The following is a 16,981-nucleotide window of genomic DNA, read 5'->3' as shown; positions in this document are numbered from 1 at the left end:
AGACCACTAAATCTTGCAGAGGCTCAGCGTTCGGTTCCCAGCACCCACATGGTAGCCACAACCAATTTCTAATTCCAGTTCTACAGAATCCAGCCCCCTCTTCTGAACTTCACAGGTACTAGTCATGGTGCACACACACACATATAAACAAAACACTTACATACCTAAAAATAATTCTTAAAAAAAAAAAAAAAAAAAAAAAGGTTAGCTAGCCAGACTGTGGTGGGAGAGGCCAGTGGCTGTGAGTTGGAGGCCAGGCTGATCTACATTGTGAGTTCCAGGACAGCCAGAGCTACACAGTGAGACCCAGTCTTGAAAACAAACACGGACATCCCCACCCACTTCTCAGGCCTTGAACTCAGGAGTGCTGGGATTGTAGGTGTGTGCCACTACCACAGAGCCAATGAACTCCTTAATCCTCATGCTAACAACTGGACTACACCCCAGCCCAGAGCATGTACCTCAAAATGCTCCCTTGTCATGGAGGACCAGTCCCACCCAGTGTGCTGATCAACTGACTTCTGTAGGCTGTGTTCATACACCACTCTGGGATGCTGCCATTGCTCTAATCAGGAATCTCACAATAAAACTTTCCTTCGGAAGTGGTGGGGTTTTAAACTTAGTGCACACTACAGGTGTGTGATACGGGAAAGGAATTGGGTACTTAACTGGCTTAATCCTCTTTCATCTCCCTGACACATGTGGATTCCTTCTGGCCTTCTCAATGGGCAAATGGAAGTAGTTGAGTCATGGAGTTTGGCCATTGAGGGATCCACCTGAGCCCCGCCCCGCCTCACCCCCTACCCCCATTTTACTCTTTGGAGACAGGGTCTCACCCTGTAATCTTGGTTGGCCTAGAACTCAATATATAGACCAGGTTGGCCTTGAATTTAAGGGATCCACTGGCTTCTGCCCCCTGAATTCGGGATTAAAGGCAATGTCAATGTTTTCAAATTTTGGGGTACCAAGTTTTGGCCATAACCCTAGGCTAAAACCTCACTGGTAGCAATCTGGCCAATGGTTAATAAGCACAGTTGCAGGTCCCAAGGTTGGAAATGGATGGCTTCAATGCAAGACGCACATACTTGGCTCTAGAGAGCCAGTCCCAGCACACCACTGGTACCTCTGATAGCACAGCAATTGATGCACTGCTTCTATGCACTAGGACATGCATGCTCCCAGCAGGCAGTACAGTAGAGATGATTCTGAATGCTGCTGTGTGTCAAAAAGAGGGAGCCAGTTCCAGAGTCCTTCATAACTTTAGTGTTCTTGTTCGTTTAATTTCCTTTTAGACAGGAGTCTCACTGTGCATCTTCAGCAGGCCATGAACTCACAATGTAGACCAGGTTGTCCTTGAACTCAAGATTTACTGGCCTCTGCCTTCTGAGTGCTGGGATTAAGGGCATTTACCACCAGGACCAGCCACCTTCAGGGTTCTTGCTGGTCTACTCCCTTCTTGGTTTCTACTAGCTAAGGGGATAGAAGGCCATGCCAAGTCGCTTCAAAGCCCTCCCTTCTCCCTCCCAGCTCTCTATCTCCTGCAGATGTGGTGGAGCCAAGTTCCACCAGCTGCTAACAGTCTCACTGGGTACAGCTGTAAGCTCTCTCTAACAAGCACCTGTAGCGACATTAGACACAGCGCACATTCTACACAGAACTGTAATTGTAATAGTTGTTGCTGCACTTGTAACATGTCTAATTCTGTACAAGACACATTGGTCATGTCCAGAGCCTTCTAATGCTATACCCAGGCCAGAAGTTCCCACCTGCAGGTAGGTCTGTTACTTCAGAGAACACTGGCTGTGACAGTACTACCTAACACTGTGTGTAGGAGGGTATTTTAGCTTGCTGGCTCCACCCAGTGGCAGCTGATAAACAGAGAGTTCATTACCATGAAGGCCGATTTCTTACTTCATCTATGTTCAATCTTACTTACCTGAAATCAATACATTACATTAACAGAGCCAAGGGACTGATGACCTCTAGCCTGTGGCAATTAGAAAAGATGGGGAAGCAGTATTGATTGATGCCTGGGCCATATTTTAACCCCCAGGAAACCAGACAGATGCTGTGCTCTGACAGTACATCTTCATTCTGGAAGCTGGGTTCCCCTTCCCAGGAGACCTGATCTGGTCCGCTAAGTGAAATAGCCATTTCATTTCCCTTCATGTCAATTTCACTACCTTCCATTTGATAGCCACCCCTGTCCCCGGGGCTGTCTGCGGGCAATTTGAATAGTAACAGCGGGGACTTCAGTTCCTCCCAGTTCCTAGCTCCTCTCCTTGAGTCACACAAAGCCCTTTCTGTGTTCTCCTTCCGTCCACACAGCAGTGAGTCAAGTAGACTTGAGGCAGAAATGATGCTCACTATTTTAACAAGGAAAAGAAAAAAACAAAACAAAACAACAAAAAAAAACCAACACTATGATACGGTCTCCAAGAAAATGAGTTTGTGCTAAATTCATTCCCTGGCCCTCTTTTCCAAATGATGTCTTCTTTCAGCATAAAAACCACTCATAATATTTTGACAGTTACATGTGTACCGAGAGAAACGATAAGAACTCTTATGACGATGACCCAAACCACAGCTTTAAAGAAGGAGCCCTAACCCTACAGATGAAATCATACTGAACTGGTTTGTATTCAGCAGAGACCAGAAAAAAAGACCGACCGACCAACCAAGCAACCAAGCAACCCCTCTAAGGCTAGAGTGGTGTGGGTTTCAATAAGAGACCAAGATACCCAAACAACCAGCAGGTGGCAGAAGTGAGTTGCCAAGCTGACCCAAACCAAAGAGATTTTCTCTTTCCTGAGGGATGGGTGGAGTTTGTAAATGAAAAACTATAGGTAAGGGACAGACCCAACTGGGTAATAGAGACCCACTGGGTAACGGGGAAGGGGAAGATATTTACAGGAGAGGACTATGAGGTGGGGGAAGACAGGCGAGACGATGTATAGATGCATGCCCGCACCCACACAGGATCTAGGGCTTGGGTTTCAGTCCAGTTCTACCCTCTGACTAGCCTCATCCCCACTCTCTCCTCTGAGGAAACAATCAAGTGTGTGGGCTTGGCTCTCTGCCCTCAGGACCTCGGTCTTCTTTCCCTGCCTTTCCCAAAGCTGGCATGTCTGGGAGGTCGGAGGGGCACAGCACAATCCAGGAGACAGAGGCCGTGGGGGTGGGGAAATACCAGCTCATGGCCCTTTCGCCCCTGTCTCCCTCCTCTGTGGTGGACACCTGCTCTCTTTTCACACGCCCAGGATAAAAATGAAGCAGCAGCAATTTTTTATTGAGGGAAACCTAAACTGAAAATAGGTTTAAAACATAATTTAAAAAAATAAAACAGCAAAAGTAGCAAAAAAATATATGACCTTTTAAAAAACATTTTCCTTTTTTTTTTTTTCTTTTCTGTTTGTTTTTAATATATAGCAACGGATGCTACCCTGGGGCATCTTCCCCCGACGGGTAAATCTCTAGTAACGACCCTTTTTAAAAAGACATGTAAATATATACTCAAGATTTATACACTTTGTGTTTTTCTTCATAGCTATGTACAGAGCCCCAAGTCTAGGGCTCAGCCCAAGGGCACATCACGGCTCCCAGTCTCTGCTTCCTTGTCCTCTGGTACCAGGCAAGTATTTGGTCAGCAAAGCAAATTAGTATTGGAATTAAGAAGCTACTGGCACCATCGACCTGGGGCGGAAACCTCACTGCTTCCAGGAGCCCCAAGGCCCCTGCCGCCAGAACAGAAGGGGCTGATGGGTCAACAGGAACGCCCCGGATGGATGCTCCATTTGCTTCCGCTCCGCACACCTCCAAGCAGTGCCAGGCGGCGGCGGGGAGGGTCTTGGTCCAACACCTGGGAAGGAGGATGCGGCCGCCGGCAAGCACCTGCCTCTTGGCTCCTCTCTCACACAGCAGGCTAAGAAGAGGGAGAAGAGGGGTCTTGGGGGTGATGGAGGGGAAGGCCACAACACAGGAAGGTCTCAGGCACTGGCTCTTGCCAGCCGGGAAGGAGGAGAAAGGCAGCATGTCCAACAAGGGGATTGTGGGTGAGTGGCACGGGTGATGACGGAAATGGGGGAAGGGTGGGGACGGGGTTGGTAGTCAGCGCCGTTTGAGTCCACCGTTGGCAAGCTGGGTAGGGTGTCGGGGCAGACAGGGCTCGTCAGGTAACGGCTCATGAGAGAAGACAGAGTCCTCCCCTGAGGAGCAGGTGGAGCTCCGTGTGTCGGGAAAGCTGGGTGAGTACTGGTCCAGCGGTATGGACAGGTCCAGATACTCCTGTGACAGAAGGGGATCCGTGGGTGGCGCCCAAACCTTCCCAGGAGCCTATGTGACAGAGACCCAAGTTCCAACCCGGGGGGGGGGGGGGGGCAGCCGTACCTGGTTGGAGGTCAAGGCCACAATGCGGTCCAGGTCTTCCACCAGCTGCTTGAACGTAGGTCTCTGAGAGGGCACGGCGTGCCAGCAGTCCCGCATCATCATGTACCTGAAGCAGGATGGTGAGGTCAGAGAGAGGACCAGGGCAGAACTGGACCAAGAGGGCTTGGGGAGGGATGGGCAGGAAGGCCACTTCTTCCAAACAGACCTTTCTGCCCCTGCTCACCATGTTCCTGCTTCCTTCAGAGCCAGGCTCGGGACCTCAGGAACCCCACCCGCTGTCCCAACATCCAATCCAGCCTGCTAGTGGCGGACTCAAAGAATGCCGACTACTAACCCCCCAGCCTATGCTTACAGCTCATTGGTACAGTTACTGGGCTTGTCCATTCGATGACCCTCCTTCAGCAGCTTGAAAAGTTCTTCCACAGGCACACCGGGGTATGGGGAGCCACCCAGAGTGAAGATCTCCCACAAGAGCACCCCAAAAGACCACCTGCAGGAAAGCACACAGTTCCACTGGGGCTTAGCACAGAGTCAGGCCGCCCTAGGGGTTCCTCCCCAAGTCCCCAAGCAGTTAAGAGTAGTAGGTGTGCATCTCGAACCTTTCCCGCCCCAATGGGGACCCTAAGTTTGGGGGGGGGGGCAGGGCACAGGAGATAAGAGGGCAGCAGGAAACTATACGAAGAAGCCCAGAGCACACTGTTCATGGGACAAGACAAGGCTACCCCAGCCCCAGTGACGAAATAAGATTCCCATCCCAGGTAATCGTGCATTTCAAACTCACACGTCGCTCTGGTGGGTGTAGATCCGGTCAAACAAGGCCTCGGGGGCCATCCACTTCACAGGCAGCCGGCCCTGCAAGCGGCAGCACGTGTGTGTTGGCGGGGATAACACAGAGGACTCACGGGGTAAACGGAAGATGACGGCTCAGGCAGTGAGTTGACAGGGAGGTGGGAGCCAGGGCAAAGGACACGAGTCTGCAGCCCATCCTACAAGCCCTTTTATCTTAGACCACTCAACCCCACACGGATACAGCAGAGACAACGAAGCGGGGTCAAAGTGGACCAAAGTCTAGCAGTGCGGAGCCCCACGCCGCGCCGAGCAAGGAACTTACATTGGTGGTTTTCTTATAGTAGTCGATATGGTGAATGTCTCGAGCTAAGCCAAAGTCTGCGATCTTCATTACGTTATCCTCGGTCACCAGGACGTTCCTAGCAGCCAGGTCTCGGTGTATACACTGCAGAGAGGGGGAAGGACCAGGAGAGATGACAGTCCTGAAGGGCCACTCACCCATCCAGTCCCCTCTACTCCAGCGCTTACTGCCATAGCGGGCAGCGGGACCGTGTTACCTCGAGGGTCTTCTGCCTTCACACCTCTATACCCTCTAGATCTTCCCATACCCTCTCGACCACCCCTCCCAAATAGTCTTTAATTCCAGACACCTCCAACTGTAGCCTTCTCAGTCACTGTAGCAAGCCTTCCTTTATGCCTTCTTTCTTGATCCTAACCTCTAGCTTTTAGATTCGTACCTCCAAAACAGACCACCTGGGCCTATGCTAGGTCTGAAAGGTGTGTGGGTTGAGCGTTGTCCTCCCTGGCAGGGCACGTCTGCTCAAGCAAAGATACTGTGGGCACTGAAGCCATCCCCAGCATTTTCACAGACACAGTTAATTTTATCGTCACAATAATTCTACTATGTAGAAATCAGTATTCTTATTTTGTATCCGAAGAAATACAGGGCCTGGAGAGAACAGCGTGGTTTGGAGGCTCTTCCAGAGGTCCTGAGTTCAATTCCCAGCACCCACGTGGTGGCTCACAACCATCGATAATGGGATCTGAGGCATCTCCTGTCATGCAGACATACAGGCAAGTGGAGCACTTACATACATAAAATACATAAATAAATATTTTTTTCAGCTTTTCGAGACAAGGTTTCTGTTAGTTTTGACTGTCCTAGAATTTACTCTGTAGACCAGCTTGGCTTCAAACTGAGAGGTTGGCCTGTACCCCAAGTGCTAGGATTAAAGGCTTGCACCACTGCTGCTGAGCAAATAAATGAATCTTAATAAAAAATAAAAAATTAAATTAAATTAAAATTAGAAAAAAAAAAAAGGAAAAGAGAAGAAAAAGAAATATAAGGCTGGGTTCAGTGGCACATGCCTGTAATCCCAGTCTTTGAGAGACTGAGGCAGGATAATTATAAATTTCAGGCCTATATATGCTACACAGTAAATCTGAGGCTGGCCTCTGTTACAAAAACTAGTAGGACCTTAATTTCAAAAAAGAAAAAGAAAAAAAAAATATATATATATAATAGCTGCCCCTGAGTCTATGCAGAAAATGGTTACATAGACTCAAACCTAATTCAATCTGATCCCAAGGCTACAAGGCTCTCCAACCCTGAAAGCCTAACACAACACACGGGGCCAAGCTCCATGCACCCACAGCTCTAAAGGATTAACAGGTGTAAGCTGGAGACAGATATGGTAGCCCGTGTTAATACCCCAGCGCCAGAGAGACCGAGGCAGAAGGACCGTGGGCTCGAGGCCGGTGTGGACGGAGTGCTAGCTGGATAAAGTCCCACCCTGCCTTTTACGGGGAAGGATGAGTTTAGTCTCCACACCTTCTTAGAGGCAAGATACTCCATGCCCCGAGCCACCTGATAGGCACAGGATACCAGATCTTTGGAAGACAGCTGTTCCTCAGGGTTGTGGCTGGGGTTGTAGCAGTATTCCAGCCCAGGAGGCCTCCGGGCCTGCAGATACTCCCGGAGGTTGCCTTTGGAGGCGTACTCCACGATGACATAAAGAGGACCTGAGAGCACAGAGAGAGGGACCACAGGTCAGGCGATAGGTCAGGGAAGGGAGATGCGCCTAACGGAGGCCCCTCCTCCTGATGTCATAGCCCACTGTCTCCCATGCCCAGAAGGGAACAGGTAAAATCATTCTTCCCAAAGAAAGCCAAAAGAAGACTCCCTCCCAGTATAGGCCAGAAAGTTCCCAAGCAAAGCTGAGGGTCGGTGCCCTCATGTAGACTCGAGTAACGTTATTGTCCCTTTCACATTGTGAATCTGGGCATTGGTAAGTAACCTTAAATGGATGCCAATCAGACTGGCCCAGCTCCCAAGCGACACATGAAACCCCCTGGCAAGGCAGTGTCTCAGCCGATGCCCAGAGGCGGGCCCTGCCCCAGAAGCCGCCTACCATCCTGTGTGCACGCCCCCAGAAGGTTGATGATATTCTTGTGTTTCCCGATCATTTTCATCATCTCCATCTCCGAGATCAGATCCGACAGGTCCTTCTCCGTTGCATCGGCTTCACATGCAAACCAGAGAGCGGGGTGAGGGAGGTGGGAAGGACAGCAGAGCGCCGGGGTGGGGGTGGGGGTGGGAGTGGGGGTGGAGGGGTGTTGGGGGGAAGCGGATCCTGGAGGAGCCCCCCTTTTCTCCAGGACTCCCTTCTTTTCCTCCCGCTTCCCACCTGGGAGCCACCACTACCATGTGGTACTGAAGGTGGCTGGAGACACCCTGCAAGAAACATCAGCCCGTTGTGGGATTAAAATGAGCACCTGAGCCCAGGACAACATTAAGAAGCAAGGTGTGATTTAAACACGTATAGTGTGACACCTTGGCTCCGGTAGTGTAGCAGGTGTGAGCAGGGACTGCGTCATAGGATGTTTTTGACTGGGTCCAGACCCGCTTTGCTCAGAAAGGAAAGAGACGACTCTACAGGACATAGGAGTTCCACTCACACTTCAACATCTTCACGGCCACTTTGGTCACGCGGTTGGGTTTGTCCTTATCCAGCCCGATGGCCTCGGCCAACACCACCTGCCCGAAGCAGCCCTCACCAAGTGGTTTGCCTAAGACCAGTCTTGAGTGGGGGACAAGCAGTGAGTGACAGTTAGGACAGGACAAAGGCGCAGTGACCGTCAGGGCTGGTAAAGATCAACATCCCCAAACCTCCATTTATCAAGACAGGGTTTCTCTGGGTAACCCTGGCTGTCCCAGAACTTGCTCTGTAAATCCGGCTGGCCTTGAACTCAAGAGACCTGATCTGCTTACTTCTGCCTCTCCTCCTGAATTCAGGGTAGACACGCCTGCTTCTGCCTCCCGAGTGCTGGGATCAAAGGCGTGTGATACCATCACCCGGAAGACCAAGCCTTTTTTTTTTTTTAATAAATTTTTTTTATGTATATAAGTACACTATAGCTGTCTCCAGAAGCACCAGAAGAGGTTGTCAGATCTCATTACGGATGGTTGTGAGCCACCATGTGGTTGCTGGGATTTGAACTCAGGACCTTCGGAAGAGCAGTCAGTGCTCTTAACCCTCTGAGCCATCTCTCCAGCCCCCCAGATCAAGCTTTTATAGGACAGCTCATCCCTGTTTCTTCCGGTACATCACTCAACCAAGAGCAGGAAGTAGCGGGGCTATTTCTAAAGGCATCTCACATACTTTTACTGCCCAGAAGGTCTTAGCATACAACAGCACGGGAACTTGGCAGTTCATTTTAATATTTCTTGCAAGAGGGGTCTGCGGTGGAAAACTATAGAATAGCCAGAACAAAAGCCTGGGGGTGGGGTGCGCTGTCTGTGGCAGGATTTTCTCTGTCCAATTACATTAAAATATTAGTGCAGCAGGAAGCCTGCTGGACAGGGAAAAGAGGCGGGGCGAAGAGTTGCAGGGACAGAGAGCCACTGAGGAGTGGGAGGAGAAGCCAAGATGGAGGCCGTCGGACAGGAAGAAGATACTGATCCCGTGTGTGTTTTATATAGCAACAGGTAGTTTTCATTACCAATTGGCTCTGAAATGATTGTGTGGGCATCTTTGTGAACTGAAAATTTATTGATACATAAATCTGACTTGTTAATTCCAAGCTTCTAGAGTTTTGTTTTACTGGGTTACTAGAAGGTTGGGTCTGCTGACCACAGGGGGATTATGGCTGAGAGGATATGGGCGGCACTGAGGCAGTGAACAGGAGCTGGGAAGGGAAGACTGTGGACCGGACGCTGCGTGGAGCTGGCTGTGGAGGCAGCAGAGGTGGCGGGTGGAGAGTTGCCAGCAGTAGCGCAGGAACTTGGCAGTTCATTTTAATATTTCTCGAAACAGGGGGTCCACAGTGGAAAAGTACAGTAGTATTACCTGTCTCGTGGCAGCTCCCAGCGGGGATCCTCAGGGAGCTCATATTCGGAGACTCCAGCTAGCATGGGGGTCCCGCTGGAGGAGAGCCGTGAGGGTCGAACCAGGAGAACCCCAGAGTTCATGGATGCACTGGAGTCAGCTGACACCTATAAGAAAGAGTGGGGTCACCCTTCTAGCAAGGAGAGGGTGAAGCGGTAGCCAGCTCCTCCCGAACCCCGAGCTTTGTTTTTTAACCACTGCACAGATTTATTTCCATAACTAACAGTGTAGCGGAAAAAAACAAAAAAACAAAAAAAATGCCATGAGGGCAGAGGCTCTGACTGAGCAATTTCTACCATGAAAACGTCCTTCCAGCCGGGCGTGGTGGCGCACGCCTTTAATCCCAGCACTTGGGAGGCAGAGGCAGGCAAATTTTTGAGTTCGAGGCCAGCCTGGTCTACAGAGTGAGTTCCAGGGCAGCCTGGACTACACAGAGAAACCCTGTCTCAATAAACAAAACAAAACAAACAAACAAACAACAACAACAACAACAAAGCACATCCTTCCAGGGCTGGAGAGATGGCTCAGTGGGTAAGAGCACTGACTGCTCTTCCGGAGGTCCTGAGTTCAATTCCCAGCAACCACATGGTCGCTCACAACCACCTGTAATGGGATCTGATGCCCTCTTCTGGTGTGTCTGAAGACAGCTACAGGGTACTTATTTATAATAATAAATAAATCTTTGGGCCTGAGTGAGCAGGGCTGACCAGAGCAAGCGGAGGTCCTAAATTCAATTCCCAACAACCACATGAAGGCTCACAACCATCTGTACAGCTGCAGTGTACTCATACACATAAAATAAATAAATAAATCTTTAAAAATAATAAAAAAAAAGTTTAAAAAAAAAAATCCTTCCACAGCCAGGTGCTGGTGGTGTGTGAACACCTTTAGTCCCAGCATGGGGTGGGGTGGGGCGCGCGGCGCTGAGGCCGGCAGACTCTGAGTTCAAGGCCAGCCTGGTCTACAAAGTGAGTTCCAGGACAGCCAGGGCTACACAGAGAAACCTTGCCCTGAAAAATCAAAAGGCAAACAAACAAAAAGTCTTTCTGGGCTCCATTTTATTCACCTAATCCACGAGCATAGCAAAGAGACTTCTTTGAGCTTCCTCGTTTCTAGCAGAACTAACTGTTCTTTTCTGGTCTCCAACACTTTGCAAAAACTCTCTGCCTCAGATTTATGGATTCCTAGTCCCTAAAGGCACCTTTCTGGGTCAGCAGTCTTCTGAGGAAGGATCAATCTTTCACACGCCTACACCTTCCAACCCGTTTCCTCCCACCGTGTCTCAGGTGACAGAAGGAGGCCTTTGTGGCCCGGGTTCAGGGTGGACAGGCATAGAGCCAGAGTTGGTTTATAACATTCCAATGTGTCTGGTCCGGAAGTTGGAGCAAAGTCCAAAGTGGGAGATGAGGAGCCAACCAGGAGGGTAGGAAAGGGAGCGGCCCTGGAGGCCCAGGAAGAGGAGGCAGCGAGACAGTGGTAAGCCTGCAAATCCCCCATCTACTTTCTGTTACCTGTCTGCGCAGAGGGATACTCTTGGCCAGCTTGTGCACAGCCATCTGGCTATGGAAGTCGCTCTTCTTGTTGCCGCTCTTCATCTTGTAGATGAAGACAGAGCCCAACATACAGGAGATCAGGAAGGCCCCGATGGAGTAGATAATGACTTCCAGGTAGAGCGGGGAGGTCATCACAGCTGGTCGCTCTTCCAGGGCTGGGTCAGTGTGGACAGGGTGTCAGCAGGTCATGGGGCAGGGGGGGGACTTCACTCACAAGAGGTGTGTCCCATGAGAAATCCAGCACCTGCCCCTTTCCCCTGGGATCCTGGCATCAAAGGACCTTGGGACCTCTGAAGTATTCTTAAACATCCTTAAACTCAAACCCCATAGAGGGTACATACAACTATCAAGCCCAACGCTCACTAACTCCAGAGCCAACTTGCATAGTTGATCACTGGACTGGAAGGGCACCAAAGACCCTGCATATATGTTGCACACACATATCATATGGAAACAGGCTGCTATGCCCAAGAGACCAGATAGTCTCAAAGCATATGTCAGAGTGGGACTCTAATGAATGCTCATCTCATGTATTACTAAACACCCATCATCTCTGTTAAATCAGATCAGTAGTAAATAGCTAAAACATGGGCAGAGTAAATATAGTGTCTAAATATGTCTCTAGATGAAAAAAACCATGTTTTTAAGAAATTTATTCATGGGGGCTGGAGAGTCAGCTCAGTGGTTAAGAGCATTCACTGCTCTTCCAGAGGTCCTGAGTTCAAATCCCAGCAACCACTTGGTGGCTCACTGTGATGAGTTCGGATGCCCTCTTTTGGTGTGTCTGAAGACCGCTACAGTGTACTTATATATAATAAATATAATGAATCTTTAAAAAGAAAAAAAAAAAAAAAGGAATCTAGTCATGGCCCCACAGGATTCTTAAAAGGTAAGGAAATGGGATGGGGGCCAGGCAATCATTTTTCTATGCTCTTTCACCTCTATTTAGAATCCACACAGTGCTGGCTAGTTTTTTGTCAACCTGACACACGCTAAGGTCATCCTAGAGGAGGAAAACTCACTGGAGGAAATGCTGCCCTAAGATCGGGCTGTAGGCAGGCCTGTAGGGCATTTTCTTAATTAGTGATTGATGGCACCACCCAGTGCATTGTGGGTGGTGCCATCCAGGTGCCCTGGGTGCTATAAGAAAGCAGGCTGAGCAAGCCAAGTAAGCCGGCACCCCTTCATGGCCTCGGCACCAGGTTTCTGTCTCCCGGCTCCTGCCCTATTTCCGTTTCTGCTCCCCCCAACGCCCCGACTGCCTTTGATGATGAACTTGGGTGATATGAAAGAGTAAGGGAGATAAATAAACTCTTTCTTTCCCAAGCCACTTCGGATCTCGGGGTTTCCCCGCTACCATAGCCGATCCCAGCTAAGACACACACTCATCCCCACTTGCTAGTCAGTCCACCCACCCCCCCCCCCTGTAAGAAACATCGTCTGCCTCCTGGAACCTCCCTGGCCTGCATGCATACAGTCCTCCTCCAACAGTCCTCCCTTTAAAGCCTTGGCCGGCCAAAGTGACACCCTCGGGAGTCCTCCCAGCCCCGAGAGTCCTCCCAGCCCAACAAGGAGACAACAGAGCCGATGACAGGGAAGTATTCTGTTTGTCCATCATCCACCCCTCCCCCCGACCCACCCATCAACTGTCAGGAAATGAGGACTCACAGGGAGCACTGACTAAACAGACAGAGACGATGATAAAGGACAGGATGCTTCTTTGCTAGCGGCAATGTGGGAGACTGCTGAGCAAGCAAGGTGGAAGAGTAGAGAAGGTATGCACTGAGCAGCCACAGAAAGAGCAGCTCTCAGGCCACATGCAAGCAAGACCCATACTGGGCCTGTGGTCACCAGTCCACCACCCGGCAAGGCCACAGGCTTCCTTCCTTCCTGGGTAACACACAGACACACATCTTCTCTCTTGGGAGGGCAGGCCAGGAGGAATATCCTGAGAGAACCAATGGGTACCACCAGACCTCCTGAACAACTAAGGCAGGCCTCAGGTTTGCTATCCTGGCATGTCAATCAAAGTGCAGAGCATAATGAAGAGTGGGCCAGCAACACTCCAGGGACGCTGTAAGTTCCCTCCTATTGGCCAAGAACCTGTATTCGTGGAGGAGAGGCCCATGGCTTTTCTTGGGACTGGCTAAAGAAGACCCCATCATTCAAAGCCGCTGTACCAAATGGATGAGGGAAGATGCTGTACCCAAGGACGGAAGGAGTCTGTGCTAGAAAGCCCCGCTGCAAAGTAAACCCAGAGCTCACGCATGCATTACATTGACCAGGGAGAGAGCCAGATGTACAATGCGTCACTTCCTGAAAATCCAGGAACTCCCCCTGCATGGCCCTCAAAACCAGAGGAGAAAAGGGCACGCAGCAGACAGGAGCCGTCCCTTTCTGCCTCTCCCTAGCCCTGTAACAGATGCACTGCTCCCGTGGCAAAGGCAGGACCCGGAAAGGATCAGTGCAGTGTATACCTTCCAGAACGGTCAACCATGCAGAGTGATGGGAGAGTCCGATAGAGTTACCCGCCAAGCACGTATACTCCCCCGCATCCTCAAAGGAGACATTCCGTAGATGAAGCACCTCCATTTCCTTGTCGGTGGTATTAACTCCAGCAGTCTAGAAGAGACGACGGAAGCAAAATGGACAAGCCCGGGACATGAGACCTCCGAGAGGCGGAGAAACGGAGGGGACAGAGGAGGGGACCAAAACCAGAGGAAGAAACGCTCCCCAGCATCTCCTTTGCAACAAGGCAAAAAAAAAACACACCACCAGCCAGCGAGACCTGTTAGAGGAAAACAGCGAGGCTCTGGGGGGGAGGCTCTCCGGCAGACCTGAGGAGACGACGGCTTGGTTACGACCCTTCACCAGACGCTGGCAGCCACTGGCCCAGCCAAGCATGCGGGCGGTGGGCAGCATGGAGAAATGAGGCCTGGCAGGTAGGGGGCTGTTTGGTTTTAGGTAAAGAGAATCAGTGGGTACAGACGGGGAGGCAGGGAAAAGAAAGGCAGCCCGCAGAGCATCCCGATCACGCACGCACGCACGCACGCACGCACGCAGTCTGAGAGAGAATATCTGGTCCCTTCTTTTTGTTACTATCAAAAACTAAAGTCGGAAGCGTCATTCCAAACATCTCAAGTCCACAGATAGGCACAAGAACTTATATACAGAAACACATACACATAGAAGGAGAGAGAGAGAGAGAGAGAGAGAGAGAGAGAGAGAGAGAGAGAGAGAGAGAGAGAGAGAGAGAGAGAGAGANGAGAGAGAGAGAGAGAGAGAGAGAGAGAGAGAGAGAGAGAGAAACACATATATACATAAGACACAAAGGGAGCCACAGATGACCAACGTAGTACCAAACCAAACCAGCCTCCCAAGCCAGGGATTTTTCCATGGCTCTGGGCACATTAGGAACACAGAAGGAAAAAGGTAGAGTTGGTATTGACTTCCCAACCTGCCCCAGCAGTGTGGAGCCTAAATCAAGTACCCGGTACAGGGTCCCGTCCATCTCCCCATTACCTTTTGCCACAGGTCTGGTGACAGTGAGCCACGCAGACTGGTTAGCTTCACCAATATAATTGGAAACCTTACACACATACTCCCCGCTCTGGGCCTCTGTCACATTGAACAGGGTCAGCACCTCCGCATCCGAGCTATTAATTCCCGAATGCTGGAATAAACCAACGACACACCAGTCAGTTGGGCAGACACTGAGATGTGACCACGCTATGCCCCTGGGTGGTAACTTCCAACCCGAGGAGTCAAGGCAATGGAAGACACTGAGACCCATAGTCTTCTCTTCTGAGTGGGACAAAAACAAAACAAACAAACAAACAAACAAACAAAAAAACCCGAAACTGCTAGTGGGAGTGGATAGAGACGGAGAGCTAAAATAGTAAAACCGGAGAGGGGAGGGGAGGGGAGGAAAAGGGAAATGTAGAGAGCAAAGAAGAGGAGGGAGTCAGAGGAGGGGTCACTGTCCCAAAGCAAATACTCAGTATATGTTAAACTCCCTCCTCCGAGACCGGGTGGGGTGAGAACTCGCAACTGGAGGACGAGCTTCAAAAGGCCCAAAGCTAGAGCTGGCCCCCTTTCTTCCAGAATGTTCTCAGCTCCAGTGGCAAAGAGAAAGGGACAGCCAGTAAATCTCTAGGCCAGCCAAGGCGGGGAGGATGAGGTAGGTCTAACATCTGGTTACTCCTGCTGCAAGACTCACTGGAGACTTGGCCAGTTAGCTCCCTGGGTTAATGGAGGACCCGGACAATGAGAGTCTGGGAGCGAGAGGGAAAAGGAAGAGAACGCCATTACTCCCCCAAGTGGCTTAGGACGTATAGGTAGCATTTGCCTTTCCAGCTGTTTTAAGCGACGCCCTTATCGTGGTGGGCCTCTGTTCGCCAAAAGGCATTGTTAACTTAGGAAAACCAAGCAGGAAGACACTGGGAGACATTTATTGTTTGTTGGAGGGCTGTGGTCCTGGGTCCACAAGCAAGCAAGAGTTTCAATGTCTTCCTTGAACAACTGACCCAAGATCCTGGGCCAATTCAGACCTCTTTAGGAACCAGCCACCAGCGTCACCCACTCTACCCTCTGCTGTTCCCAGTTCAACCCCCTCCCTCCCAACCTTCCATCCCCCATCTTCTGCTGTCACCAGCCTATGGCCAGATCCTTACTAGGAGAGCATATGTGCCTTATGGGTAAGGTTGAGCCCGAATCCCAGGCACTGAACCCCAGGGAACACCTGGTCACCTTCCCAGAAAACTAGCCAAGAAGGGAGGTTAAGATTACCTTCAGGATCTGGACATATGGCAAGTTGTCTGGACCGATCTTACTCCCGTTCACCTCGATGTGCTTCAGCCACTGAATGTGAGGCTGCGGATCGCTGTACACCTTACACATGAACTCCACGTTGCTGCCCAGGGCCACTGTCTTGTTGGCAGGCAGCCCTGCCTGAAGGATGGGTCGGTGAGGAGATCGTTCTGTGGAGGCATAGACAGAACAGGCATGTCAGACTTTCCCCTGGCCAGTGGTGAGGCCCGCACTGACCTACGGTATCCTTCCCACTGCTTCTGCTAAACTCCAGCCCTTTGAACCTGATTTGAGAAGGAGTGCCATTTCCTCTAGTCCTGCACTCAGGTTTCCAGATACAACCAAGTCTCTTGTCTAAATAGAGACACGCGCCCAGATTTCAGCATCTTAGACCCTTCCCAGACCTCTGGGATCAGAATTTTCTCCCTGGGCTATATCAATGCCAAGGCAGGTATTCGTTGTGAGGCGCTGGACCACACCGTCTCTGGAGCAGAAGACCCAGAACCTTTTCCATCCCAGCCCTGAGATGAACAACATACTGTTCTTCCTGTCTTCCAGGATACTACCAAGTGGAGATAATGGTGATTCTACATTTCAAGGCACTTGGCCTCTGCACCCCAGAATGTGCCCTTGGCTTATACAGATACTCTAATGGTACCCGCACTGCAAAGACACAAAGGTCAAAGTTCAGGGGGCACAGGACTTAAACAGCTACTGTTGCACTGTATTTCTCCCTGCTACAACAGTAGCTGTTGCTTAATGAATGTTGTTGTTGTTGTTTTTTTTTTTTAAAGTGAGCCAGGAACAGATGTGCATGCCTTTAATTCCAGCATTCAGGCCGATCTCCAGTGAGTTCAAGGGAAGTCTGGTCTACATAGTAAACTCCAGGTAGCCAGGGATACATAGAGATACTTTGTCTCAAAAAAAAAAAAAAATAAATGGAAGGAAGGAAGGAAGAAAAGTGAGGCTTAAGGCAAACCTGTGGGAGGGAGGGAGGGAGGGAGGGAGGAAAAGAAAGAAAGAAAGAAAGAAAGAAAGAAAGAAAGAAAGAAAGAA

The 16,981-nt window shown here is 50.3% G+C and overlaps 1 protein-coding gene across 8 annotated transcripts in view; it reads right to left on the bottom strand.

The window, feature by feature from the left end:
- Positions 1-3,262: 3,262 nt before the first annotated feature.
- Positions 3,263-16,981, bottom strand: part of Fgfr1 (fibroblast growth factor receptor 1) — a 57,332-nt gene continuing 43,613 nt past the window's right edge. For 4 of the 8 annotated variants that reach the window (XM_029531732.1, XM_029531733.1, XM_029531735.1 and 1 more), the window contains 12 exons: positions 15,905-16,095; positions 13,594-13,738; positions 11,069-11,271; positions 9,525-9,670; positions 8,134-8,255; positions 7,587-7,697; positions 7,007-7,197; positions 5,498-5,620; positions 5,168-5,238; positions 4,739-4,876; positions 4,387-4,492; positions 3,263-4,284 (listed from right to left, as the gene is read on the bottom strand). In XM_029531732.1, the coding sequence (XP_029387592.1) occupies positions 4,108-4,284; positions 4,387-4,492; positions 4,739-4,876; positions 5,168-5,238; positions 5,498-5,620; positions 7,007-7,197; positions 7,587-7,697; positions 8,134-8,255; positions 9,525-9,670; positions 11,069-11,271; positions 13,594-13,738; positions 15,905-16,095 (1,724 nt within the window). In that variant the 3' untranslated portion in view covers positions 3,263-4,107. The remainder of the gene's footprint in view (positions 4,285-4,386; positions 4,493-4,738; positions 4,877-5,167; positions 5,239-5,497; positions 5,621-7,006; positions 7,198-7,586; positions 7,698-8,133; positions 8,256-9,524; positions 9,671-11,068; positions 11,272-13,593; positions 13,739-15,904; positions 16,096-16,981) is intronic. The other 4 variants (XM_029531730.1, XM_029531731.1, XM_029531736.1 and 1 more) reach the window with 1 other exon arrangement.

This window comes from Mus pahari, chromosome 19 (genome assembly GCF_900095145.1).
Source record: "Mus pahari chromosome 19, PAHARI_EIJ_v1.1, whole genome shotgun sequence".
Classification (NCBI taxonomy): Eukaryota; Metazoa; Chordata; class Mammalia; order Rodentia; family Muridae; genus Mus; species Mus pahari.
This window is presented reverse-complemented; position numbering and strand designations above follow the sequence as displayed.